At 44.9% G+C, this 27,027-nt stretch overlaps 2 protein-coding genes across 3 annotated transcripts in view; one reads left to right on the top strand and one right to left on the bottom strand.

Annotated features, from left to right (window-relative positions):
• Positions 1-27,027, bottom strand: part of BEND5 (BEN domain containing 5) — a 1,404,194-nt gene that overhangs the window by 461,601 nt on the left and 915,566 nt on the right. The gene's annotated exons all lie outside the window — the stretch shown is intronic.
• LOC142073059 (uncharacterized) lies at positions 23,281-25,245 on the top strand. Its single transcript, XM_075131944.1, has 2 exons — positions 23,281-24,136; positions 24,725-25,245. Exons 1-2 carry the CDS (start codon positions 23,554-23,556, stop codon positions 25,243-25,245), a joined length of 1,104 nt encoding a protein of 367 aa, XP_074988045.1. The 5' UTR covers positions 23,281-23,553.

Genomic DNA, 27,027 nt, shown 5'->3' with positions numbered 1-27,027 from the left:
AAGGGAAAGAGGGAATGGCACAGAGGATGTGATTTGGAGAGAGGAGCAGCAGGTGGACAAGCTTGTGAGATCAGAGGAATGCAGCATGAGTGCGCTGCACCCCTTTGTCTATATCACCTGTATCTACTCTGGGGCGTCTTGCACCATTGCTATAGCATCAGTGCTAAGGATGGTGGGAACACTGGCGTACACCATTGACTGGCGTGTCTCCCTCTGTGTTGGACCGGGCCTGCACAACATAGTGGTAAAGTGTCAGCGGCTAGGCTGGGCTAGGTGAGCACCTCTTGGCACGGCTAGCACAAGCAAATCTGCACTGGTGTTGCTGCAAGGATGGGAAAGTTCCAGGAAACAAAAAAAAAAATCAATGCAGATGGGGCCTCACTGTATTTCTAACACATCTCTGCAGTAGCACAATGGGATCAAAGGGTTAACAGGAAATAGTCGAGTCACCTGTGCACAGGTTTTAAACGTTTGGCTAATGCTCCCTGGGTTTTACATGGTTTCCAGGTGAAGCTTCATTCCCAGAAAGGAAAGGAAACAACATTAAGCTGAGATTTCAAGCATGAGATCCTTCACAAGAACAAGGAGAATATTGATTCAACCTTGTTTCCCTGAGCTGCTGATCCAGAGGGAGGCTGGGTAGCTGACCCAAACACACATGTGGGCAGAGGAAGAGGAGGAGCTTGGACAGGTTAAAGAAAGACTAGATCATTCTGGATGCTACGCTTTACTATAGCGACAAAGAATAATATGTTGCCAGATGCCCAGAGAGACCGAAAGAGAAAACCTCTCAGAGCCTTTTTGACATATGCCCCCAGAAATTGCCGAGTTAAAATGAGGAAAGTCCTGAGAAGATTGTCTGCAGGAGACAGAGAGTATTCTATGAAAATCTTCCTCTTGTGAGTCAAGGAATTGGCATGTCACTGTTCAAGGTCTAAGGAGCACAAAAATCAGTAAGCACACATGCTTCAAAAAGAAGTTGGAATGTAACTATCACTTGATCTAACGTTTCATGAGCTACGACTGCTTTAATATGTACACACACGGTCTGTTTATATATCTACAGCTATAAATACACCAGCCACCAATACATATGTCACAGAGGGAGTGTGGCATTCTGGCCACACCCCACATGGGAAAGTGGAACTGCAGCAACTTTGTCTCAGTTTGCCCACTGTCTTCTTTGGTCATCAGACTGACCTGGCCCTCCACCCAGGCCTCTGAGAATCCCACCCCTGCCAGGGCCTCAGAGTCCTTCACTTACAGGCCAACAGAAAATAGCAAAACAGCCAAATCATCAGTCCAGCAGGGCTCAGCTGATAGCCCCCTTTTCTTGCAGGCAAGCCATGCCTGCAATAAAGTGTCCCAATGTGGTCCCAATATATGTGTGTGTGTGTGTGTGTGTGGATTTGGAAGTGAACTTGTACACCTAACCCTCTGAAAAGTAGGCAGAAGACACACTCAATCACCAGAAAGCAAATGCTGAACACATCCTTCCCTCACACCTCCTGCCAGCTGCTTGCAGCAGCGTTGGCATGAGATTTATAGCCAGCTGCTAACCCTACCAGGAGGCACAATGCCACAATAGCAGGTAGATGAAATGGAGGGAGAGTTTGTCAAGAATTTAAGCGGGGAGAAACAGAATGAAAGATTTAAATGGAAAAAAGGGCTTGGGGGATAATTACAAGACAGGTATTTTTAATGCTCGCTGGCGGACGCCCCAACTCTTGTATTTAAATGGCTTTTTTAATTAAAAAACAGCAGGCTCTGAATGCTAATCTTTCTTAGCAGAAAGCTCCTGATGCTTTGCATGTTTCAGAAAGACTAAATCAATCAGCGAGGCTAACTCCATCTTGCATCTTTGTAAGATTTGTTTCAGAACTGCCCAGAGTTTCTAAGCCTAAACCTGCGGCAATCCGCACACCCCTACAGAAATAGTAGGAAATGCTTAAGTACTAAAGCAGTGAAATTCACAAAAATGCCCTGTGGTGTTTTTAGCTTCATTCTCTCTAGATCTGATCTGTCTTTTCTTGTTACTTCAAAATGTTTTTCTAGCTAAAAATATCAGTGGAGGGCTGCCAGGTTTAAATGTGCAGTCTGTTTGAGCCCCTAAGTTTGGAGTAGGGAATATTCCAATTGCTCCCCTTTTTTGCCTATGTAAACTATTTAACTTGCAAATCAGAAAGCAACGTTGTATGACACACTTGGGTTTTCCTTGGAATCTCAGCAGACACTTGAAAACAAAAAAAAAAAAAAGGCAGAAACTAACAGTCATGTCAACCATGTAGTACAAAAATAAATTGTTAGCAATTTTTTATGAACTGAGGCTTCCCAAATGTAAAGCAATTTAGCGCCATTTCAGTTCACGCTATCTGTGGGTAAAGAGATTTAAAATGAAAATTCAACTTCATTCTATTCTGTGTCAAGAATTGCGTGTCACTTTGGTTCTCTCTTATCGTATATTTCTATACAACATTGGAGACACAACTACATCTGGCTACGGTACCAGAAAAGACTGCAGCCAGAAAAACAGAACATGAAAAACTCAGAGTATTGCAAAAATATTAAAAGGCTTTTATAATCTTGTACTAGCTTAATTCAAGTGAATCATACCTATATTTCCTTTTCTCAGGCCTGGGAGTCTGGTGATTGAAATCAATGAGAGCAGGATTAGGCCCTTATTTCTGAGATGAGAGAAGATGAAATGAGATTCTCTACAGCATCTCCCCTGCTGGATTCGCATGAATGGGGATATTCATGACTGCAGGTATGCAAGGAGCAATGGCTCACAAGCACAGCACAGCCCCCTTCTTGGGCGAAGCAAGATTTTGACTCACCTCAGAGCTGGTGCCTATGGAACACAAATGTCCTGTTTAGGTCTCAGCTGTGGTATCTGCAGGCTACATTAAACAGTGAGCCCAGACTCCAAGTGTGGCAGCATTAGGGGACACACTAAATAATTAAGAATATTCCAGTGTATGGAAAGAAATTAGCAGCTACAATGGGGATGGCTAAGAATAACATTACTTCCCTTACCTGTAATTTTGTGTCCTCTGAATGGGAATCTGCTGCCCTGTTGGGCTTGGAACCTTGGCAATAGGTAGCCCCAACTCACCCCTCCCCAATGCAGTCTGCCTTCCTGCTCCCTCTGGAGGACACCTGGGAAACTGCACTCATGTTGCTCCCAGTCTTCTGCCCCCAAGCTCAGAGGCAGAGGTTTCCCCAGCAGCTCCCTGAGGGCTCCTTTCCTCAGACGTGTTTGCTATCTTCTCCCTCGCTCTTCAGCTTGGTCTCCATCTGGCCAGGTTATGGGGCCCATTTTGAGGAACGCTCCCCTAGCCTAATGAGAGATCCTTAACTCCCCAAGTGGTTGAGTGGGGCCCAACAAACAAGATGAAAGAGTTTCCACTCCTCACACACTGACAACCCCCCACCACCCCCACTGTGGTTCATGGGGCAGGAGAACCCTGTGGAGAAATTATATAAATAAATGGTACATTCTCCACAGCGTTCTGCTGTCTCATGAACCACAATTTGATCTTAGAAAAGGCAGGTGTGGATTAGAATCCACTGAGGTTCTCCACTCGACAAGATCACCCAAAAAGCCACTGTTATTAATTACTTTGTGAGATCTTTCCCCGTGCCTCAATTCTACAAGTCTGATGTCATCACTTTAGGACACTCAGTAAGGATTGTCATAGGTGGAAGCCACACAAAAAAGTTACTAAGGATACTGTCAAACCTTGGAAACTGGATGCGCCTCGTATGTTTTTTGAATCGAAGTCAACCTTCAATGGTGCCAAGATGGGGGAAAGCCCCAGCGAGCCTCATGGCAAATTCTATGCAATATTAATTTTGCAGTAAGTAGATTTCTCATTAGTGAGAGAACTACTTTGAAAATAAATGTTTTCTTTCCTTTCTAATTTTGTTTCATGACCTATGGTATAAGCCTTGGGTAAATTACAAGATAAGCAAACATTCAGACTTTTAAATAAACCTTTGTAGGCCACAAAAAGTTTGAGTGCACGGGCATATTAGCTTAACCAAGCAAAACTAGATGTGTGTGACTGAATATGAACAACAGTAGTGAGAAAGCAACAGAAAATGCTGATAATATGCTCTCTGATAGCATCTTTCATTGGAGGAACTCCAAGTCTTACACAAACATTAATTACTTAAGCCTCACAACACTGAGATAGTTATTATCACCCCCATTTCATAGACAGAGAAATGAGGGCCTAGAGGGACGACATGCCTAAATTCACTTACATCAGTGGCAAAGTCTGAACTAGAATTAGAGAATCTGGCTCTCAGACCTGTATTTCAACCACAAGACCATCCTTTATTCCATATCTACTACGTTTATGGTGTCTACTGTACTTCTGCACTGGTATGGAGGGAATGCAGAAATGGAGATCATGCTAATACAAAAAGTAATGTCACGTTGAAATACGCCTGCTCCTCTTGGCACCAAGGAGTTAAATTTACTGTTCAGTTGTCTAATATGTCACAAGACAGACCGGATTAAAGTTCACCTCCTGTCCGAATTCCAAGGAGCTTTTCACTGTTAATCTAGCCACTGAATAGGCCAACGTTATAGCTATATCAGGGAGGCTTTCCAGTTTGATTTGTTGTATCTATTGAACAACATGTGGATCAAACAAGGTTGAGCAGCTTGCCGTCCACCTGTTTCTCAAGTGCAACGAAGCAGAAGAAAGCTTCTCTGACAATTTGAAAGGGAACTACCACCAATTTAGAAGGAAATGATTGTGCACAGTCCAACCTGATGCCACTTAAACTACATCAGAGAGCAATCCTCCATCACTTAGTGTTCCGCGTCTGTCAATCTTCCGATTTGAAATGATTTTAGGTAAAGTAGCAGCACCACACCATTTGGTATAAAATGGTTCTATTGAAAAATGTTTTATCTGTTACTTGCTCCATTATCACAATGACTCTTTGAGAGCAAAAGATGATTTTTTTAAACAGGATTCATTTGGCAAATACATGCCTTCAGGTGTTCAGGAATCCAAGATTCCTCTTGGGAAACATACAGAACTAGTTCTATATTATGGAAGAAAATACCCATTTATTTATAATCTTGCCTGACCTTGGCTGGCTATCAATGTAGTCTAGGAGATTTCCAAGGCATCTATCAATGTGGTATCTAAAGTGCTGAGTAAACATCGTCAGGAGTAATATTTAGTTTATATTAATCTATTAAACTCTAGCTCTTTCCGGGAGAGAGAGCCCTTCTTGGTTGGTTTTCAGCCCTTCTGTACCTGTTCTCTGGTATAGAACAGTTTCAGGCCCAACCCTGGGATAAAGCTTTTTCTTATAGCACTTCAGATACATTCAAGTGTGGCTCTGCTATGTGGTCCCTTGAGTCTCCTGGAGCACACGCCTTAGTCAGGAGTCTGTTCTCTGTGCCTCCTGCCCTCCAGAAAACAGCTACAAAAACACATGGCATGACCACACTTGTATCCGTGAAGTCCCAATGAAGTCAATGAAAACTCAGGTCCCAATACATTTTGAAAGAATATGAAGACTATATTGGTTGGAGCAGCCCCAAAAGGGTAAAAGGAAGACATGAGTGGATGTAGACAGCAGCAGGCAAGGAACGGGCACAAACTACTCACGTGCCTAATAGTAATGGATGAAGCCAGACCCATGGATGGTTGAATGTTGTACTGTCCCCTGTGGTGCAGGATTCAAGAGGATGACGTGTGCAAGAATACGTGTTTGTACGTACATTTCCATAGGCCCACACCTACGAGGCTAAAGCATGGCACAGGTATGTATCTCTTTATTGTTGATGTATACAAGATCACTAAAAAGTGCCAGATTCTCGGCTACCCTCAGTTTTCACTGAGCACAGCAAAGAGAGAGCAAGGCCTGCCAGGGACCCATACAGCTCCCCAGTTCTCTGCCTTACCACTTGCTCTGGTGCAGGTTAAAGTGCCCTGGAGGCTGCTCCAATTTACACTGGCTGGCAATGGTCCATAAAGGACTGCCTGCCAGCTCGTAATACACTGGACACAATGCCAGTCGTCTTCACCCCTTCCTACCCGAGTACGCCCCCCTTCCTGGGAACACAGGAAAGGAGATATAGGAGCTAGCTGGAGTTTCATGCCTGTTAGGGGATCCCCAGTTGGGGAGATACTGATCCTCTGGTGTGGTGTTTTGCCATGGATTTCAACAGCTATCTATTCCTCTGGGTATATATTGTGCATCCTACTGGACAGGAAGGGCAGGACCCAGAGTCATTGAAGTACATAGAGCTGGAGCAGCAGGTGTTCTGCAACTCCCGGTGGACTGTGTGAGGGCAGACGACAATAGGTTACCACTTCCTTTGATTCTTACCAACAAAACTAGTCTGATGGAGGGCTGCAAAAACTGAATGCTAATCCAGTTTGCATTGTTTTGTAATTTAAAAGGCCTCAGCATCCAATCTACCAAGACTTAATAGCATCCGCTATGTTTTAAGTGGGTGTTGTGCTTCCCTAATTGTTTCTTTGTGAATTCACCTTTAATAAAAGGTGTTATCTGTAAGCCTTGTTTTCTCAGAGGTTCAGTGGCAACCACCATTCAGAACCTGTCAGCTCAGCAACATTCCCACTTCAGCACTGTGTTCGTTATGCTGTGCTGAGGCATCCATGTAAATGAGCGGAGCCCTCAAGGGTTTTTCCCTCTCCTTCTACATCTAATTTTAAAAGAAGATAGAGGCCCAAGGGCATACAGTCCTTTTTGCATTCAAGAGGTTTTAAAATATCACACACATCACCAAGATGGACTTGATCTGAAAGTCAGTTTCATGCAGGCAAACTTCCCCTGCCCCCCCCCCCCCCCCCACACACACACACGGAAGTCCATGGCTTTCACAGGTGCAGAACAGAGAGCAGGATCTAGCTCTCCCTGTTTATTTTGCCCTTATTTGGTGCCTTTCATTCAAAAATCTTGAAGTGTTCTTCAAATGTTAATCAACCTGCCTGTGAGGTAGGGGCGTTGTTTGTAAGACAGGGAAACCGAAGCATAGAGCGGGGATGTGAATTGATCAAGATGACTGAGCAAGTGACTGCTAGGAGGTCAGAGGATGGAGTCTCTCTGCCGGACTTCCTGGAAAACAGCTCCACTTCTCCTCCTTTGTTGAGTCCCACTCCGACAACCTCTGATGCCTCTTTGCCACATTGGACTCCCTCAAGCCCTCTCCCTCTTTGCCTCTGCCCAGGATCTTGCTAACTTCTGCAAGTGGGTGATACCTAGGAGCAGGCATCAGCTTCCTTCAGCTCTTTCTTCCCTCCCCTCTACATCCCCCCAAGGACTTTTCCTCTTTTACCTCAGTCACCATCCCTGAGTCAACTCGCTCTCCATTTTCAACCCCTCCACTCTCAGCCCCAAGGCAAATCGTCATGTGTGCTGAAATCCAGACATTTTTGGAGCTTGCAAACCATGCAAACAAACAGTTTTCTTATGACCTATGTAACCCTTCTGCCTGTCAGAGCTGGCAGCAACAAGGGCCGGGTTCAGTATCTAGAGGTTCCATTCCAATAACACAATGCAAAACCAGCTCGAGCCCCCACCCAGTGACCTGGGACAAATATATACCACCCCTGCTGGGCACCTCCAAGAGGCAATACTTCCCCTTTTGCAAGCACATAGTCTGAGTGTAACAAAAAGCCTTTTTATAACAGAGAGAAACAATGTGGTATTATGTTGGGGAAACACCACCAACAGGATTCATAACACAACCCATGGGCAAAAAACCCACCCCAAGCAAATTGGGGCATGTCCTTTCCCTTTGGTTCTTGAGTCCAGCAACCCAAAATCACCCAAAGTCCCAAAAGTCCAATGACCCAAAAGCCTCGGTCAGGGCAGCCCCAGAGTTTAAAAGTTTATCTGCAGAGTTTTACCTCCCAACCTGGGTGGAGATGGGGGGGAGGTTTAAGGGGCACCTTACGTGGTCCAAAGCTGATGGCCCCACTTCTTCATGGGGCTCCCCTCTGCCAGCCGCCCCATGAGCTGCTCCAGGCAGCCGACAAACTGCTCTGCTCCACAAGCCGCTTCACTCTGCTCGCCGTCCCACAAACTGCTCCACAATGTATCTTCAGGCTCCCCCACTACTTAACACAACACTCAGTGATTTCAGCTCTTAGTAAGTTTAGCTCTTTTGTGATTTCAGCTTGTAGTAGGGGAGCCTCAGTGCTGGTGCACCATTAGCACAAAGTGAATTCAGCTCAGCAGCCTGTAACTAGACTCCTAATGGAATCAAAATTAGCTCTGATATTCCACAGTAGAGAGAGGAGGAAAGGCAATTAGTGTGTAAGGCCCTCACTGGGGGGCCCATGCCACCAAGTATTAATACCTATCCCCAGCCTCTCTCATTTCACAGAGTTTTGGAACCCATGTCCCTTGCCTAGCAAGTACTACTTAGTTGATGGCGAGTCCCTCCATCATAACAAAAGGCCAAGTACAGTTCCACCGTCCTTGATTCCCATAATCAGGGTAATAACAATTTATTCTTCCTGCCTCAATAACAGAGACACTTGTGATCCCACAGCAGCCAAAGTGACCATTTGGGCAGCTATGGCCTCATTCTAGGTGGGGTGGGTGTGCCTATGCAAATGAGATCGGCCCCTAAAGTTCTTTTCCACAACTTGCCACACCTCACCACCAGATGTCAGGGTGGAGCTCATCCTGACTCTGCTTACACCTATAACTCCTTCTTTCCAGATGCCACCGCATGCAGCAGAACCTGTAACTGACTTGCAGGATATGGGTTGTCTAGAGAGAGACAACTGCATCTGGGAAGGGGGGTTAGACTAGATGACCCTTGCAGTCCCTTCTAACCCCATGGTTCTATATACCACACACACACACTCTCTCACTCTCTTTCTCGGTTCTGTTGATGTCATCTTGTACTTGGATGAAAATCATCAGTTTCACTGTCAAGAAAAGCCAAACTATTTGCCAGCTAATGAGAAACAGTGAAAAGGCCTTGACAGATTCAAGGAATTCTTCGCACCAGCTGAAAGTGGTTCTCTCTGTAGACCTATCATTTCCCAGTTCATTTAATATTATCAGCACTTGCAAGGGACCCATTCCCATACTGCACAATAAAGAATTGAAGGCTCAAAACAAAATGCCCCTAATTCCACACAATTCACACTGTCTCTCTTGCTTTGACACATAGGATAGAATTATCACTACCTTTTTATTTACTTATATATTCGGGATATTTATCTATTTACTTATATATTTGGGATATACCAACATACTGCATTTTAATATATTCTATATGACCGTAAATAAAATTCTCAGAATTCTATTAAATTCTCAAAGGCACTGGAAAGCGTGGAAAGACGTACCCAGCTTTCCACCAAGAAATCACAAAGCGCCATCCCCTAATTTTTTTCAAATTTGACCCACCCTCTAAAATGAGAGCAAATGAAAGCAGCAAAAGCACCATTCCTTCTGGCTCATATTCGGATGGCATTTCTGGGCCAGTCTACTCAGATTACTCAGGTATGAGCCCGAGTAAAGTGGGCAGTGGAGTAAGCCTAGGGGCATATGCAGATTGGAGGAGGTACGTGGTCAAACACGGAGGCAATATCTTCATTCCTAAGCTCTGCCTCAAAAAGGTATAACAGGCTGGAGGGGTGTGAATGCATGGGATCTGGGTGCAATGCATCATGAGTTCCCATCTAGCGCCACAGTCTAGCTGTGGCCTTTCAGGCATATATACACACGTCGCCCTAAGCCACCGATCATACCGCTATTCTTCTTTAAACTGGTATCGTCACTAGTATCTGGCATAGCTGGAAGCTTCAAAGAGGTGCCCTAGAAACATGAGGCAGATCAATATCACACAAAATGTGACACACAATAATATCTGTCCACTTATCCTGATGATAAAGTCTAACTGCAGAGCTGTGCAGCCCTGCTCCCGCCTCCTTGTACTGACTCAAGCCGCTTCTCATCTCCTGCTGCAGCTGTCAGATTCAGGAAAGGCATATCAGCCGGGAAGTCATTGTGAGGGGAGAACAATATCATCACAGGCCTATCAAGTCACATGGATCTTCAGTTTGATCAAACCCCTGGAGAGGCCAGGATGGCATTAAGCCCTTGGCGGATCTTGTAAAAGGGGCCATTAGAGTTACAAGCGGAGCCTCAGCTTTAATTCAGAATAAGGTAGAAAGAGCCTTGACAGGGAAATGGGCAGTGGGTCTGCAACAAGGAACAATTACTGTAAGGTTTTGGTGAGCGACAACACATTCCAAAATAAAAGCAGGTTTCAGAACTAAACCTTACCCCCTTTCCAGAACAGAGTTTGATTTTTTTAAATAGTGGGAGGCTGTTCTCACCAAATTTGTGCCGATAAGTCAGGTAGTTATATAAGTAACTGACTTGGAATTTGCCTATGCAACTACTCAATTTGTGCATGCAATCATAGTCATTGCACATGCAGTTGCATGCCTAGCTTGGTTGGAAATCAGACCCTAAGTGTTCAAAATTGCTCAGTGCCAGTTGTATTCAGTATTAGCTGGATTTCCTGTTCCCGATGCTATTTAAATACGTCAGGCCAAGTTGTGGCATTCAACCCCCACGTGTGGGTTGGTGGGGAAACGCGCTGACCCAGGGTACCTCGGGAAGGATTTGTGCCTCAATGAGCTAACACCCCTCCTCAGGCAGCCCAGTACAAACAGGCTACAGCATTCTTTGGGATGTCACAGCCTGCTCCCACCAGCGCCGCTGCTTGCTGCTCGAGCCACTGTGGGAAGGGTGAGGAAAAGCCATGACCCGCCTCCTCCCCCTGGGGTCCCACACTTCTCCAGGGCTGCACTGAGGAAGCATTCCCGCAAATGCTCACAGGCGGGGACTGTTCTCTTGTACAGGCTGGGCAAGGAGGAAGGGATCCTTGTATGTTCTTGGCCCCACGCACCCCATCTCGGCATCACAGCCCGGCACAATCTAACCCTTCCTTTGTTTGGTGTAAGAGCGGAGGGTGGCTCTCTGGCAGCTTTTGAAAACAGCTCACAGCAGCTGGACTGGAGACTCTAAGACCTAGATTGATAAAGAGATTTAGGCACCTAACTGAACTTTAGGCACCTAAGCACAAATCCTCACAAACCTCTCCTGAGCTGCTGCCTAACCCCATATTCCTAAATCTCTGCCGATAAATCCCCACGGTGCCTAAAAATCTGCCAGTCAGCACGGGCACAGCTGCTTCTGCCCCAGTTCACACCTAAGCCGGATCCACAACCTAGGCACTGCCTGACCTATTTCAGCTGAGGGGCCCATGCATGCTCAGTCCCAGGGATTTGAACAGGGGTCCCCACATGCCAGGGAAATGACCTAACCACTGAGCTAGAGAGTCCTTCTTACTGTTTCCCCGGCCCACTGACTGTTCAGTTATTTACACAAAAAAGTAGAAAAGCTTCAGTGGGGTGGGGGTGGGGGGGGGGAGAGAGAGAGAGACAGACAGACACACCCATCCCATGGGGGGAGGGAGGGAGATTGATTCTAGGTCTCCCACATCCTGGAGAAGTGTTCTAACCGCTGGGCTAAAAGCAAAGGGAGGGAGTGGGGGCATCGCTGCCACATCCCCTCCTTCTTCAAAGCACCTAACTGCAGCAGAGGTCTGACAGCAGTGAATCCCAAGCGGAAACGGGGGGGGCTGGAACAATTTTTATAACAGCAGTGCTGAGAGCCACTGAACCAAAACTGTAAACCCTGTATATAAGTGACACCCCCTTCACCCCTAACTCCAACACCTATAGACAGGCACCTAATGCTCTTTGAGGGGTGAAGCTTAGGTCATGTTCCTCTCCTTAGTATTTCCTCCTGGTTAGCTTAGGCAGCTCCACACTCCATGTGCTGGCTCAATATGCTCCATTCTGAGATGCCTAACCCTACCCCTGCCTTGTGTAGGGAGCCTAACACAGGGTGACTTTCCATTAGGCGGCAGGGCATCTAAAGTTAGCCTCAGCATTGCAATGCTTAAAACCTTTTGTGGCTCTAGACCCAACTGTACAATTTTCCTAGTCTCTCTCAGTTCATCCCCATGAGACCCACATCTCTAGCCATGAACCACATTAATTTCGGCATTGAATTAGGCCTTCTAGGACATATTACAAACCTATATAAAAAGTTACATTTAAATGATCTTATTCTTCATCAGCAACACTTATTTATAAGCTAAACAAATTCTTCTAGAACATTTCTTATATTTAGGATAATTTAATGTTCTTCTATTCATGGTGGAAGGCAGCAAAATAATAAATTCCACATCACTTTGTTTAAATATTTTAGAGCAAAACTTGAGCTATATGTTTTCATTTAGCATAGCAGCCTTTTCCTCTGCCACAGCAAAAAAAAAGTGTTTCTTTTTATTGCTCGTTAAAATAAATGGCATTTTTAATAAAGAGTGTCCCCATAACATATATGATTTGGTCACATTATGAAATAAATGTCATGTGAGATTATACATTTCAAAGCAGACAGTTTATGTTGTTTTAGTTATTAAATTCAACCACTTTTACTTCCTTTTTTCCCCTGGAGCCAGGTATGGCTTTGATTAAAATGTGACCCCCAAAAGTAAAAGTGAGAGTATTTTCATTTTTTAAGGTGTATTGCTTTCCCATAGGAAGTTAAACAAAAAACCCAAACACCTTTTCCAATGGTAGAATTAAAATTTGTTTTTCTTTTGACTGACATTTTATTCCCAAGCGTAACATACTACACTAATATGTTGTAGGGAAAGCTAATTAGTGTTACATTATTAATCTGTAAAAGGGGCGTGGTAGAAGAGGAACATTATTACAGTGAATTTTCTTCTACAGTCAAACCAATACAAGTCTATGCTACGTGACACTATACTCAGCTAGCTCTTGCTAATCAACTGTTCTCACCTGGCTAGCCTGGGGAGAAGGCTTCAAGATCTCCTGCCACCATGAAAGACACTTTTAGCCACATAGCCTGAAACAAATCCCTCCTCCCACAACTATTTTTGATTTCCCTGAGGAGCTGGGCAAACAGTTGTAAAATCTCAATGTGTGAAGTGGATGAATTGACCTAGCTTGGAGCTTTCCTAATTCCTCTAAGGACAAGATCTGAAGCTATTGATAGACTGTCATTTACTTCAATGGACACTTGATCAGGTCCTAACGGAGATGGGGATCCTGAAGGGTCTTTTTTATCCCTGCACCACACTTCCTCATGACCTCTTGTTCTTGCTCTATTGTGAGGGAATGTGTGTGACTGGCTCCCCCTCAGGTGCCACCTGGGACTGAGGTACCACTGAGCCCCCTGACACACCAGCCTGGGCTCCCTCTCACACTGTATTGCTGTGACAAGTTGCAAAACCCTCCAGTCTGCACTTTCATCAGCCTTCACACAGGTAGGGCCATACCCAGCTGAAATTACATGCAGGCTCTCTGTCCAGCCCCTGCAACGAACCAACAATGGAAAGGCTACAGCTAAGGCAACTCCCAGGCACACACCTCCTCTGGAGTATAAACCCCAAATTAAACCATCTTGCGCTGCCCAGGGAACTGTACAGCATAAGCTCACAAAGTTCGCCCCATCTCTCAGTGTGGAGAGGAATATGCAACAGCCATTGCCCCTGAGCTAAGATTCCCATACACTTCACACCAGCACACTAGTTTAGATAAAGCAAAAACAAGTTTATTAACTACAATAGATAGATTTAAAACTATAAGGGATAGCAAACAGATCAAAGCAGATTACCCAGCAAACAAACAAAAAACACAAACTAAGTCTAATATACTAGATAGATAGGGTGAGAATCTGCTAATTCATATCCAAAGGGATGATACAAGTAGGCTGCAGATTCTTAAGGGGCAAGCTGCACTTGCTTTACAGCTTGGAATCCCCAAGTGTTTCATTCACAGGCTAGAAATCCCTTTAGCCTGCGTCCAGGACTTCCCCCAGTTCAGTCTTTGCTCCTCAGGTGTTTCCAGGAGTCTTCTTGTGTGGGGAGTGAACACCACCAGATGATCTCACTCCCTGCCTTATACAGGTTTTGAATATGGGGGGAATGCTTGGTTTCAATGCTTGATTCCCAAACCAATTTGTGGAAAAATACTGAGATCCCAAGATGGGGTCCAGAATCATGGGGTCTGATCACATGTCCTTGTAGGGTCATAACAACCATTACTCACAGGCTGTTTGGAGTATTCTCAGGAAGGCTCACCACCAGGTGGGAGATAAGCTTATCCTAAGGCCTATTGTTTTTTCCTAATGGCCATTGCCCTGAATAGGCCCTTCCCCTGAATAGGCCCTTCCCCACCCACTATCTAGACTGAAAGCATCTTGTCTAGTGGGAGTTACTCGGGTGTAACTACATTTGAAATACAGATAGTCTATATTAATAACTTCAGATACAAAAATGCTATAGGCATACAAATAGGACAACAATATTCAGCAAATCAACTTTTCCAATGACACCTCACTTGACTTATCTTGCATAAAATACATCACGATTATGTTATAATCATATCAGAAATATGGGGTGCACTGTCACAGTGTGGCCTAGTGTTAAAGGGGCTACGCCTCCTGAATTGTACTCCTGATGCGGCCACTGACTAACAGCATGCCCTGGGGCTAGTTTGCTCAGCCTTGGAATAGTCTGCTCAGCAGTAAACTGGGTATAAACACTTGCTACCTCACAAGACTGTCGTGAAACTCTGATAAGTACTCAGATCCTTGGATAAAAAGAAGTATCAAAGAGTAAAACATCATTGTTCACCTCCCCACAGTGATTTGTGTTGCTGCGTACCTTACCCTGGTGCAGCAACCTTGGCCCAGCTCCTCAAAGGACACTGAAATACCTTTGAGCATCTGGGCCCTGGAGACCAATGATCAATAATGAAGATTGACTAGTAGGTGACAGAAGAACACAAAGGGAAAGCTTTACCATATCAGTGATATGCCATTCAAGACACCAAACCATGAAACTTGTGCCATACTGGCCTGGCCAGGGGATTGCCCATTAATTGTGTCAACTTGGTTACATTGACTTTCCTATGTGTGTTTGTTCCTAAAACCCTAATAGCTCCTAATGCATTTTAATGATGCTGATGCTCTGTTACAATAAACCGCATTCCTATGAAAATCATTGACAAGACAGGCTTTGGTTTAATAGAGAAATTATTTTAAACTAAACATCACCATCTGTCAGTGCCTTCAACAAGTGTGCAGTGATGCACGACCGCACAGTGAAATTTTAAAGCTCGCAGTGGCCTTTTCAGAATGCGAGCCCTGAATATTACACGCACACCTGAAGCTACTAGTGCCACCGCCTAGAACTAGCATTTCATTTTCGATTACGTGCAGTGACAAAGAAAACGTTCGAGGCGCCGCCATCTGTGTTTCCCTTAATTATCAATGTGAAAAGCACATACAATATTTCACAACTCATTCAGAAACCAGTGAGCAGTGACTAGCGCTGTGCGTGCTCCTTGGATCCGTTCAGCATACTTGCGTAAATGATGTTCACAGTCATTTCTGTGAGAAGTTGTTCCCTAGCTTGCCTGGTACAAGATTGACATACGTGACCTGCTTGTTGTTCCCTGAACAGCAGAGTATGATCATGTGAAATTTGAAACTGCCTTTGACAAAGTCTATTTTCAACGGCTTTGCTACTTTTTTTTTTTTTAATGTATTAGACTGATTGTGTAATTCTGTTCATCTGTCAGGTACATAGCAGAAAACAGGCTGATCAATAGGCAGAAAAAGGATTACAGCCGGGGGAAAAGTGGGTCTGAGGTACTCAGAAGTGGGCCGAGAGTCAGAACTTGTGAGTTCTGGAACTCAGCCCAGGAGGAAATCTGGTCCACAATAGGAGATACGAACCTCAACTTGCTGAAGCAATCAAAACGTTATTATGTAGTATTGGGGAACACCCGTTAGGACAAAGGCTGCGAACACCATTGTAGAGGTAAAGTCTCTTAACCCTGAATAGTTATTGCATTTGGAGGTAATCAGAATTTTCTGAATTGGGATGGAGTATGAGGAATGCCGTCTAGACAGACACACTCTGAGCCTGTCTAGAGAGCAGAGTAGTTAAAATGCTGCCACCCACAAATGCCTGTCTACACTAGAACTTCTACCATTGCTACCAATCGTAAAGCAGTACTGTTATCAACCGTGGTAAATTACGGAAAAAAAATGCTAGCAGAGGCAAAGCAAAAAAGTGTCTTGCTCCAGATCAGGGAGTTGCAAGATACCCAAGTCATCTCCCATAATCCCATCTCCCAAAGAAATATTCAGCATATACTACTTTATATTAAATGGAAATTCGATTACAAGAGTTACCTGAAATGGGCCCTGAGCTGGAATGCCTGACTAGGATCAAGAAAACAAGCTAAAATGTATCAGGTTGGGAACGACTTTTAGACGGCTGAATAACACAGGGACAATAAATTCAGAAGGAAACGAACACAGACTCATTCATTTCTGGATTTCTTGTCTCCCTTCTCATCCCTGATTTCCCAGGGGTGCACCTCCTACAAATTAAACCAGTTCGGGGAAAGCTTAAGCATTGTAATCTCTTCCCCTTTTATTACAGTAATGCCACTTCCCCTCACCCCCATCCAGAATTTATATTGAATGAGCGCCGGCATAGGAGATAAATGATTTGGTTGTGCTTAGCTCCACCCTTCCACCATCTTGAGTTGTACATCGTGTTCGTAATAGTAGGAATAAAGCCAATTAAAAGGAAAAAACAAAAGAAGGAAATCAAATGTATCCCTCTCCTGGTCATCCTCTTTCCTTTTTCTTACAAATCAGTGATGCCGCATGCTGTCCTCAAGTTATATGCCCAAGCAACAATACCGTTCGCAGTTAACCTTTGCAAATTAAAACAAGTTTAGAGCCCACTTGGTTTAGTGCTGTGGCTACATTTACTTTTGATCTTGTTTACTCAAGCAATTCCCACCCTGGAGCTTCAAAGTTTGTGGTTAGTTTAAGTACAGTTAGTCTTCATGATGAATACAACAAAGCTTATGAAAGAATCCCAAATAGACAAGCATGATAAGATATAGGACAAAGAGTCTGGCAGAGTTCCAGGTCCAAGCAATATTTTTGTGCCCAACCTCTTCAATTACAGTCACATGCTAGCCTATGAGTTTTAGGATCAAACTGTTCCAGTGGCTGTTGGGGAATATCCCTTTTTATGAAAAATGTTATGGTTTTAAATTTCTTTACTGATATGAGAGACATTTAATGCAACGCATTTCACCATGACTACGCAGCCCAGGAAATTACACAAAAGAAGGAGAAACTCCACTGAACAGTAGAGAGTTATGAAAAGTTCTTCTTAAAGGGACATTGCCAAGTCAAAAGAAAATCATTTCTAGCAAAACATAGGGGGTCATATAGTTTGTCACCAAGGGGTCTCAGATGTGGTGCATCTAGGGTAAGGGCTTTGGAGTGCCACATTGTTTCCGTTCCTTCCATACCCTCAAACAGACTTTATCTCAAGTGATCGGGACCAGCAGGGCATTTCAAGCACACTTCCCAACAACAGTGTGGTTGATGGATGGGAGGTCTAGTTGGACACAGCTGGTTGGAAAACCGAATTTTCATCCCACAGGAAACTGATATTTCCACATTATTCCAATTCAACATGAAAGCAAAAGTCAAAATATTGACAAGTTTGCAGACTGAAAAAAAAATCCCCCCAAAAGTTTCAAATTGGAAATGTCCAAATGGCCCATGTCAGTTCTTGACTGATTTTTTTCCAGTGGGGGGTGGGGGGGAGGCAGGGAAGGTCAAACATGCATTTTCGGCACAAAGAAAATGTCTAAGACAATTTGTTGAAATGTTTCTTCTACAAGTTCCAGCCAGCAGCAGCAGCGATCTTTCTGTTCTACACAGGGTCTTACATCATGCTCACCACTTTAGTATCTGAATCCCTGCCAGTCTTACATTAAGTGACTGGACTAATATTGGTCTCGTGTTAGTTGTTCTCTCCCCTGGGACAGAAGTGTGTAGTGGAGGGTCTTGTTTGGGTAGTTTTTTTATTTTAATATAGCAACTTGTATATCTGTGTTTTACAGAAGGCAAGATCATAAAAATGTGCCTTGCACTTGGAGCAGAAGTTGGTGAGCTTTGTGATGGTCCTTAGCTCCTAGGAGAATTCAGTCCACACTTTTGGACCAGACCTGAGAAAGCTCTGTCTCCCACTCAAATAAGCTTTACCCATATTATAGAAAGTCCCATTGTGCTGGAGAAGCAGACCTGATGGTCACAGTCTTCATTCCAGAATTTTAGTTGATCTTTCCAAGATCCTGGTCTCAGGCCATTGAGCACCTTGAAGACAAGGACCAAGACCTTGAACTTGATTCAATAGTCTATGGGAAGCCAGGATAGAGAGTGGACGGCAGGTTTGATGCTGCACAGTAGCCCTGGCTGCTAAGGAGATGCATCACAGCATTTTATGCTAGTTAGTTTCCCAAGTCCTGAAGGCTTCATGTTCAGACATATTGCATTGGTGAAGACTACCTAAGTAGGGACACAGGTTTGAATAGCTGAGGCCAGGTCATCATCCACCTGAATGGCATGGAGTCTCCTAGCCAGTCAAGGATGGTAAATACACACTACTCATAGATGCTGCTGTGAGATCTAGCATCAGCAAAGAATCCAAGAACATTCCTAAGCAAAGGACTGGACTGACCAATTGTGAGTGTGTACCTTCAACCAATAGGAGACTGCACCATGGCTACAAACTTTTTAAATTACTTCTCTCTGTCCATTATCACCACCTCTGTTTTGCTTAGATTCAGCCAGCTCTTCTTCATCCATGAGCTCATCTCATCCAAAAACGGAGCAATTTTGGTGGTAGTGGTATGGTAGTTTGTGGTGAAGGGTAAGTAGAGTTGTATACCATCTGCAAATTGCTGGAACTTGAATACATGTTGGCCAGTTCACCTAGTGCCTGCATATAGCTGTTGAACAGGACTGGAGAGAGAACCGATCCTTGTGAGACTCCACAAGTGGGTGCTCCAATCATGGAGGTGCAGTTTCCAACCATTGCTCCATTTTAGCACATTACCCTGGACCCATCACCACTCTCAGCCAAGACAGCAGTGTTACATGATTGACAGCAATAAATACTTCAGAGAGGTCGTAGTGGATGAGAATGGATGTCTGCCCTCTATCCACTGACAGCAGATGATTATCCATTCATGCTTCTAGAGCACTTTCAGATCCACATCCTGGCATGAATCTAGATTGTGCCAGATCTAGAATATTACATTCAGTTAGACGAGCTTGTATTTGATCATTGGCTAGGTTTGATCCTGGGTAGTAGCTGGCTAGAATGTTGTATCTTGGACGAGTTTCTTCAGGATTGGTCAGACTATCATGTGGGTGAAGGAGGAAAGGAAGATTCCTTCCCTGAATGAGGCATTGGCTACTTCAGTCATGAGCCGCACTGGTGTTCATGACTATCTCACAAGCCAAGAAGGGCCTGGGTTGGGTTTACAGGACTCGGTCTCTCCTCCCTCCCCAGTGTGCGATGTAGCAGCAGTGGGAACCAACTCCCACTGGCCCTCACACCACCTCTGTAGCAGGCCAGGGACCTCTGTTCACTTTGAAAATGTGGAAACAAAGGATCGAAGCATTCTGAAATGTGACAAGGAGACTGAATCCTTTCCCAGCCTGCCCCTTCAGCACAGGAACCACCCCTCCCCACAAAAAAGGACTCTCTGAGGAAGGAGCCCTTGGCCCCAGTACTGCCTCTCTGGCCTTCACCTCCATGTCCTGGTCACCAGGCCACTTTACCGCTGTGACTCAGACACTCCTAAGTGGTAAGTGCTATCTCCCAAAGCAGGTGAGAGCAACAGTGGCATCATGAAAACGCAGATGTCTTATTTCAAGGAAATGGACTTCTGAGGACACTGACATCTCCCCTTTTTATGGGGCTAGACCCCATCTATTATAACTGTTGCTGTTTTTATTATTTCCATTGCTTTAGTGCCATACTTCAATACACTCACCACTACTCCAGGAACAGACTGTTCCAGCTCTGTCCACTCCCAGGACTCAGCCAGGTTACAGTTCCAGAAAGTATCCAACAAGCCTGTCTTTTCCATGGCATTTAGCCAACCAAACCACCATTCTTCCACTCAGATCATCCGATGGCACTGCCCACTCTTTCACTTATCACAGTGAAAACCGGGACGAGCTGTCCAAGGAAACGGCATAGCAGACATAAGAAACCAAATTCCAGACATCTAACACCTATACACTACACAGAACCATTACCTATGCAGGGGCCCAAAGCAGACAGCACAGAGTGACAAGTTAAAAGTGAAGCTTGTCAATGATCTGCTGCCAACAAACAATGCATAACCTCATCAACAATGAAGCACTTGATATAGCCTGCATCACTGAGGCCTAGCTGGATGACACAGCAAATTCACCCCACAACTCTGCTCCACTCCCACCACATTACTCGGTACACCACAGACTCAGACAGGACAAGAAAGTACGCGACACGGCATTCATCTTCTCTGCAAACATCAAATCCAACAGAGTTACCTCAGACAAAACTACTTCATTTGAATCCATTAGCTGACAATAGAACCCACAGCCAAAGCTAACAGATTTTATGGTTGCAGTGTTGTTGTAACCATGTTGGTCCCAGGGTATGAGACACAACATGGGTGAAGTAATATCTTTCACTGGACCAACTTCTATTGGTGGAATTGACAAGCTTTCGAGCCTCACAGAGCTCTTCCTCAGGTTTGGGGAAGGTAACCAGTGGAAAACAAAGGCTGATACACACAAAACCCTGCCTCAAGTAGCTATCCAAGGCACTTCCTCAATCCTGAGTGCCTTCAGTGGATTCAGAACCAAGTACCAAGCGCTGTGAAGGACAGTAATCCAAGTTTACTGTGACCATGCACATTTGGGAAAGCTTTTCAGACAGCCTGGATTCACCTCATCTCTACTCACCAACCAACAGCCCATCTGCATTCCCAGAGTTCAGTACATTCACTCATCAAGTAGTTCTGGACACCCTTTAGGGGTCTCAACTCCATACCTGTGAATTTACCTCCAGTTGACATGGGTCAAAAGCATGACACTAATATTTCAAATGTGAGAATCTCAAATTACGAGGCCAATGCCTTATCATTCTTTTATGCTGACTCAATTACATCTTCGCCAAAGTGATCAGTGCACATTGCTCTCAAAAAATACTCGTGATTCCAAAAATTGAAAATGTCACACTTCAATGGTATCATTCATTCAAGAAACTTTACAAATATGAATTAAGCCTCACTACACCCAAGTGAAGTAGATATTATCGTACCTGTTTTACAGGTGGAGGAAGAGTCAATCTTGGTCTGATTAAAATACCATACAATGCTGGTCTGCTATAGGGCCAGATCATGCCAACAGAAATTTCTGCTAGAATCAGTGAGCATTTTTGCTTAGAAACTAATGAAACTATCTGGCCCAATGTTACTGATTTCTATAGCAGAGCAGTTTGATTAATGTTATATTTCTTAGACCAGAAAGTTGGGACTTTCAATTGATTGTGTGTTGATTTTGAAAAAAAAAAAAAAAACACTTGCTATTGATTGAAGTTTTTCTAATTAAGGAAGAATCAAACCCTGAGATGAAACGTCATTCCTGAACCTAAGATATGCAGAGTGGATTAAAAAGGAGAATTTTGCCTTTGGTTTGATGTTCAAATTAGATCACTAATTCATACAGTCCTTTTGCTGTCTAATAAATTCAGATGAAAAGGGGAGATACAAATTCTCATACTCCTTTTGCTGCTTAATATATTCAGATGAGAAGACAAGATAGAATAATCAACAGAAGAATTAATTTATGCAGATCTTTCTCTAGTTCCATGATTTAAAATGTCTTTTTAGATAAAAGTCCAGTAATACTCAGCACCGTTCACCTTCAAGATATTAACTAGGGAATCTGCACAGCAACATGGGGTAAGGTTGGTATGGAGTGTTACCTCCTTGTGAATCTGCACAGCACCCCTGCAAACTAGGATTGGAATATTACTCTGTACAATGGAGATAATACAAGGCAGAGACGGTAAGGGACTTCTCCACTGGGACGCAGTGAGTCAGTGTTAAAGCCAGGTTATAAGGAATGAATTCCTAGCTTCCAGTCCTGTAGCTGGACCATAAACCATGCACACCTTTGAGATCTGTTCACTGCACAGGATTTCCGTGCACCAAGTGTTGATGGTGCCACATTGTTGTCTGATGAAAAAAATTATTAGTGACAAAAAAAGAATGTTACTGTTTTCGAAAGAAGGACTTCTACCAGCGTGGGTGTTTGAAATGTCTGGCCAGTCTAAACCCACTCAGCTATGCTTGTGGTTTAGCCAATGATTTTAGCTCATCCGTTTATTGTGTGATGCATAATTAATCATCATATTAGCTCATACATATTCATTGTATGTTAATTAGAGTCAATTTGTAGGATTACAGAAGTATAAGATTAAACAGTATTTAGTAAGAATAATCGTGTATTAGATATCCAAGTAAGAAAAGCTGGAACAAAAGGCCTGTAGGCTGATGTCTGCAAGATTCTGCTTAAGCTATTTTAGGCCTTGGAGATCAGAAATGCTGACATAAGTGACCAGAAAATAACCCGAAGCCCCAAGATTATGGGAGAAGAGATACTGAGGAGTAATATTACAAAAAATTACCCAGAAGATTCATTTTAAATCATAAAAATGCTGTAAAGGCACATCTGTTTCCAACATGCATCTTAACCACAGGATACAGGTCGTGCATCAATACTAATGAGAATAATGGAAACCCATAGGTATTGGATGCCTTATGTTTCTAGGGGACATTAGATCAATAAGTTGACACTTTCATGGATATTCACGGAATGTAGGTAGAGACAGAATCACATTATAAGAAGAGGGTACCTACATTAGGAAAATTGAGCTCCCTGTGGGAAACTCCATCAGGAACCATCCCTCTACTAAGGATCAATCTGTGAGAGAGACCCATCTGACCCTAACGCTATTGTTAAGGATGCAACTAGCTATATTTGTAACTTGTGCATAGGTCTGTATAGAATTTCTATATGCTTGTGTAATCATAACTTTAATTGTAACTTTAATAAAACTTGTAAAACAGACTAGCCCTTATACTTGTGAATGTCTGCGTGGTTGCTACTCTTGGCCCTGGTCTACACTAGGACTTTAGGTCGAATTTAGCAGCGTTAAATCGATGTAAACCTGCACCCGTCCACACAATGAAGCCCTTTATTTCGACTTAAAGGGCTCTTAAAATCGATTTCCTTACTCCACCCCTGACAAGTGGATTAGCGCTTAAATCGATGTTGCCGGCTCGAATTTGGGGTACTGTGGACACAATTCGATGGTATTGGCCTCTGGGAGCTATCCCAGAGTGCTCCATTATGACCGCTCTGGACAGCACTCTCAACTCAGATGCACTGGCCAGGTAGACAGGAAAAGAACCACGAACTTTTGAATCTCATTTCCTGTTTGGCCAGCGTGGCAAGCTGCAGGTGACCATGCAGAGCTCATCAGCACAGGTGACCATGATGGAGTCCCAGAATCGCAAAAGAGCTCCAGCATGGACCGAACGGGAGGTACGGGATCTGATCGCTGTTTGGGGAGAGGAATCTGTGCTATCAGAACTCCGTTCCAGTTTTCGAAATGCCAAAACCTTTCTGAAAATCTCCCAGGGCATGAAGGACAGAGGCCATAACAGGGACCCGAAGCAGTGCCGCGTGAAACTGAAGGAGCTGAGGCAAGCCTACCAGAAAACCAGAGAGGCGAACAGCCGCTCTGGGTCAGAGCCCCAAACATGCCGCTTCTATGATGAGCTGCATGCCATTTTAGGGGGTTCAGCCACCACTACCCCAGCCGTGTTGTTTGACTCCTTCAATGGAGATGGAGGCAATACGGAAGCAGGTTTTGGGGACGAAGAAGATGATGAGGAGGAGGAGGTTGTAGATAGCTCACAGCAAGCAAGCGGAGAAACCGGTTTTCCCGACAGCCAGGAACTGTTTCTCACCCTAGACCTGGAGCCAGTACCCCCCGAACCCACCCAAGGCTGCCTCCTGGACCCAGCAGGCGGAGAAGGGACCTCTGGTGAGTGTACCTTTTAAAATACTATACATGGTTTAAAAGCAAGCATGTGAAAGGATTACTTTGCCCTGGCATTTGCGGTTCTCCTAGATGTAGTCCTAAAGCCTTTGCAAAAGGTTTCTGGGGAGGGCAGCCTTATTGCGTCCTTCATGGTAGGACACTTTACCACTCCAGGCCAGTAACACGTACTCGGGAATCATTGTAGAACAAAGCATTGCAGTGTATGTTTGCTGGCATTCAAACAACATCCGTTCTTTATCTCTCTGTGTTATCCTCAGGAGAGTGAGATATAATTCATGGTCACCTGGTTGAAATAGAGTGCTTTTCTTCAGGGGACACTCAGAGGAGCCCATTCCTGCTGGGCTGTTTGCCTGTGGCTAAACAGAAATGTTCCCTGCTGTTAGCCACAGGGAGGGGGGAAGGTTGAGGGGGTAGTCACGCGGTGGGAGGAGGCAAAATGCGACCTTGTAACGAAAGCACATGTGCTATGTATGTAATGTTAACAGCAAGGTTTACCCTGAAAGAGTGTAGCGACTGTTTTATAAAATGTGTCTTTTTAAATACCGCTGTCCCTTTTTTTTTCTCCACCAGCTGCATGTGTTTCAATGATCACAGGATCTTCTCCTTCCCAGAGGCTAGTGAAGCTTAGAAAGAAAAAAAAACGCACTCGCGATGAAATGTTCTCCGAGCTCATGCTGTCCTCCCACACTGACAGAGCACAGACAAATGCATGGAGGCAAATAATGTCAGAGTGCAGGAAAGCACAAAATGACCGGGAGGAGAGGTGGCGGGCTGAAGAGAGTAAGTGGCGGGCTGAAGACAGGGCTGAAGCTCAAATGTGGCGGCAGCGTGATGAGAGGAGGCAGGATTCAATGCTGAGGCTGCTGCAGGACCAAACCAGTATGCTCCAGTGTATGGTTGAGCTGCAGCAAAGGCAGCTGGAGCACAGACTGCCACTGCAGCCCCTCTGTAACCAACCGCCCTCCTCCCCAAGTTCCATTGCCTCCACACCCAGACGCCCAAGAGCGCGGTGGGGGGGCCTCCGGCCAACCAGCCACTCCACCACAGAGGATTGCCCCAAAAAAAGAAGGCTGTCATTCAATAAATTTTAAAGTTGTAAACTTTTAAAGTGCTGTGCTTAAAGTGCTGTGTGGCATTTTCCTTCCCTCCTCCACCACCCCTCCTGGGCTACCTTGGTAGTCATCCCCCTATTTGTGTGATGAATGAATAAAGAATGCATGAATGTGAAGCAACAATGACTTTATTGCCTCTGCAAGCGGTGATTGAAGGGAGGAGGGGCGGGTGGTTAGCTTACAGGGAAGTAGAGTGAACCAAGGGGCGGAGGGTTTCATCAAGGAGAAACAAACAGAACTTTCACACCGTAGCCTGGCCAGTCATGAAACTGGTTTTCAAAGCTTCTCTGATGCGTACCGCGCCCTCCTGTGCTCTTCTAACCGCCCTGGTGTCTGGCTGCGCGTAACCAGCAGCCAGGCGATTTGCCTCAACCTCCCACCCCGCCATAAACGTCTCCCCCTTACTCTCACAGATATTGTGGAGCACACAGCAAGCAGTAATAACAGTGGGGATATTGGTTTCGCTGAGGTCTAAGCAAGTCAGTAAACTGCGCCAGCGCGCCTTTAAACGTCCAAATGCACATTCTACCACCATTCTGCACTTGCTCAGCCTGTAGTTGAACAGCTCCTGACTACTGTCCAGGCTGCCTGTGTACGGCTTCATGAGCCATGGCATTAAGGGGTAGGCTGGGTCCCCAAGGATACATATAGGCATTTCAACATCCCCAACAGTTATTTTCTGGTCTGGGAATAAAGTCCCTTCCTGCAGCTTTTGAAACAGACCAGAGTTCCTGAAGATGCGAGCATCATGCACCTTTCCCGGCCATCCCACGTTGATGTTGGTGAAACGTCCCTTGTGATCCACCAGAGCTTGCAGCACTATCGAAAAGTACCCCTTGCGGTTTATGTACTCGGCAGCTTGGTGCTCCAGTGCCAAGATAGGGATATGGGTTCCGTCTATGGCCCCACCACAGTTAGGGAATCCCATTGCAGCAAAGCCATCCACTATGACCTGCACATTTCCCAGGGTCACTACCTTTGATATCAGCAGATCTTTGATTGCGTGGGCTACTTGCATCACAGCAGCCCCCACAGTAGATTTGCCCACTCCAAATTGATTCCCAACTGACCGGTAGCTGTCTGGCGTTGCAAGCTTCCACAGGGCTATCGCCACTCGCTTCTCAACTGTGAGGGCTGCTCTCATCTTGGTATTCATGCGCCTCAGGGCAGGGGAAAGCAAGTCACAAAGTTCCATGAAAGTGCCCTTACGCATGCGAAAGTTTCGCAGCCACTGGGAATCGTCCCAGACCTGCAACACTATGCGGTCCCACCAGTCTGTGCTTGTTTCCCGAGCCCAGAATCGGCGTTCCACAGCATGAACCTGCCCCATTAGCACCATGATGCATGCATTGGCAGGGCCCATGCTTTCAGAGAAATCTGTGTCCATGTCCTGATCACTCACGTGACCGCGCTGACGTCGCCTCCTCGCCCGGTATCACTTTGCCAGGTTCTGGTGCTGCATATACTGCTGGATAATGCGTGTGGTGTTTAATGTGCTCCTAATTGCCAAAGTGAGCTGAGCGGCCTCCATGCTTGCCTTGGTATGGCGTCCGCACAGAAAAAAGGCGCGGAACGATTGTCTGCCGTTGCTCTGACAGAGGGAGGGGCGACTGACAACACGGCTTACAGGGTTGGCTTCAGGGAGCTAAAATCAACAAAGGGGGTGTCTTTACATCAAGGAGTATTTCAGGCAGGACTTCACGGAGGGTTCCAATAAGAAATGGTGCACCTAAGTTATCATTCTTATTGGAACAAGAAGGT

This window comes from Caretta caretta, chromosome 8 (assembly GCF_965140235.1).
Source record: "Caretta caretta isolate rCarCar2 chromosome 8, rCarCar1.hap1, whole genome shotgun sequence".
Taxonomy (NCBI): domain Eukaryota; kingdom Metazoa; phylum Chordata; order Testudines; family Cheloniidae; genus Caretta; species Caretta caretta.
This window is presented reverse-complemented; position numbering and strand designations above follow the sequence as displayed.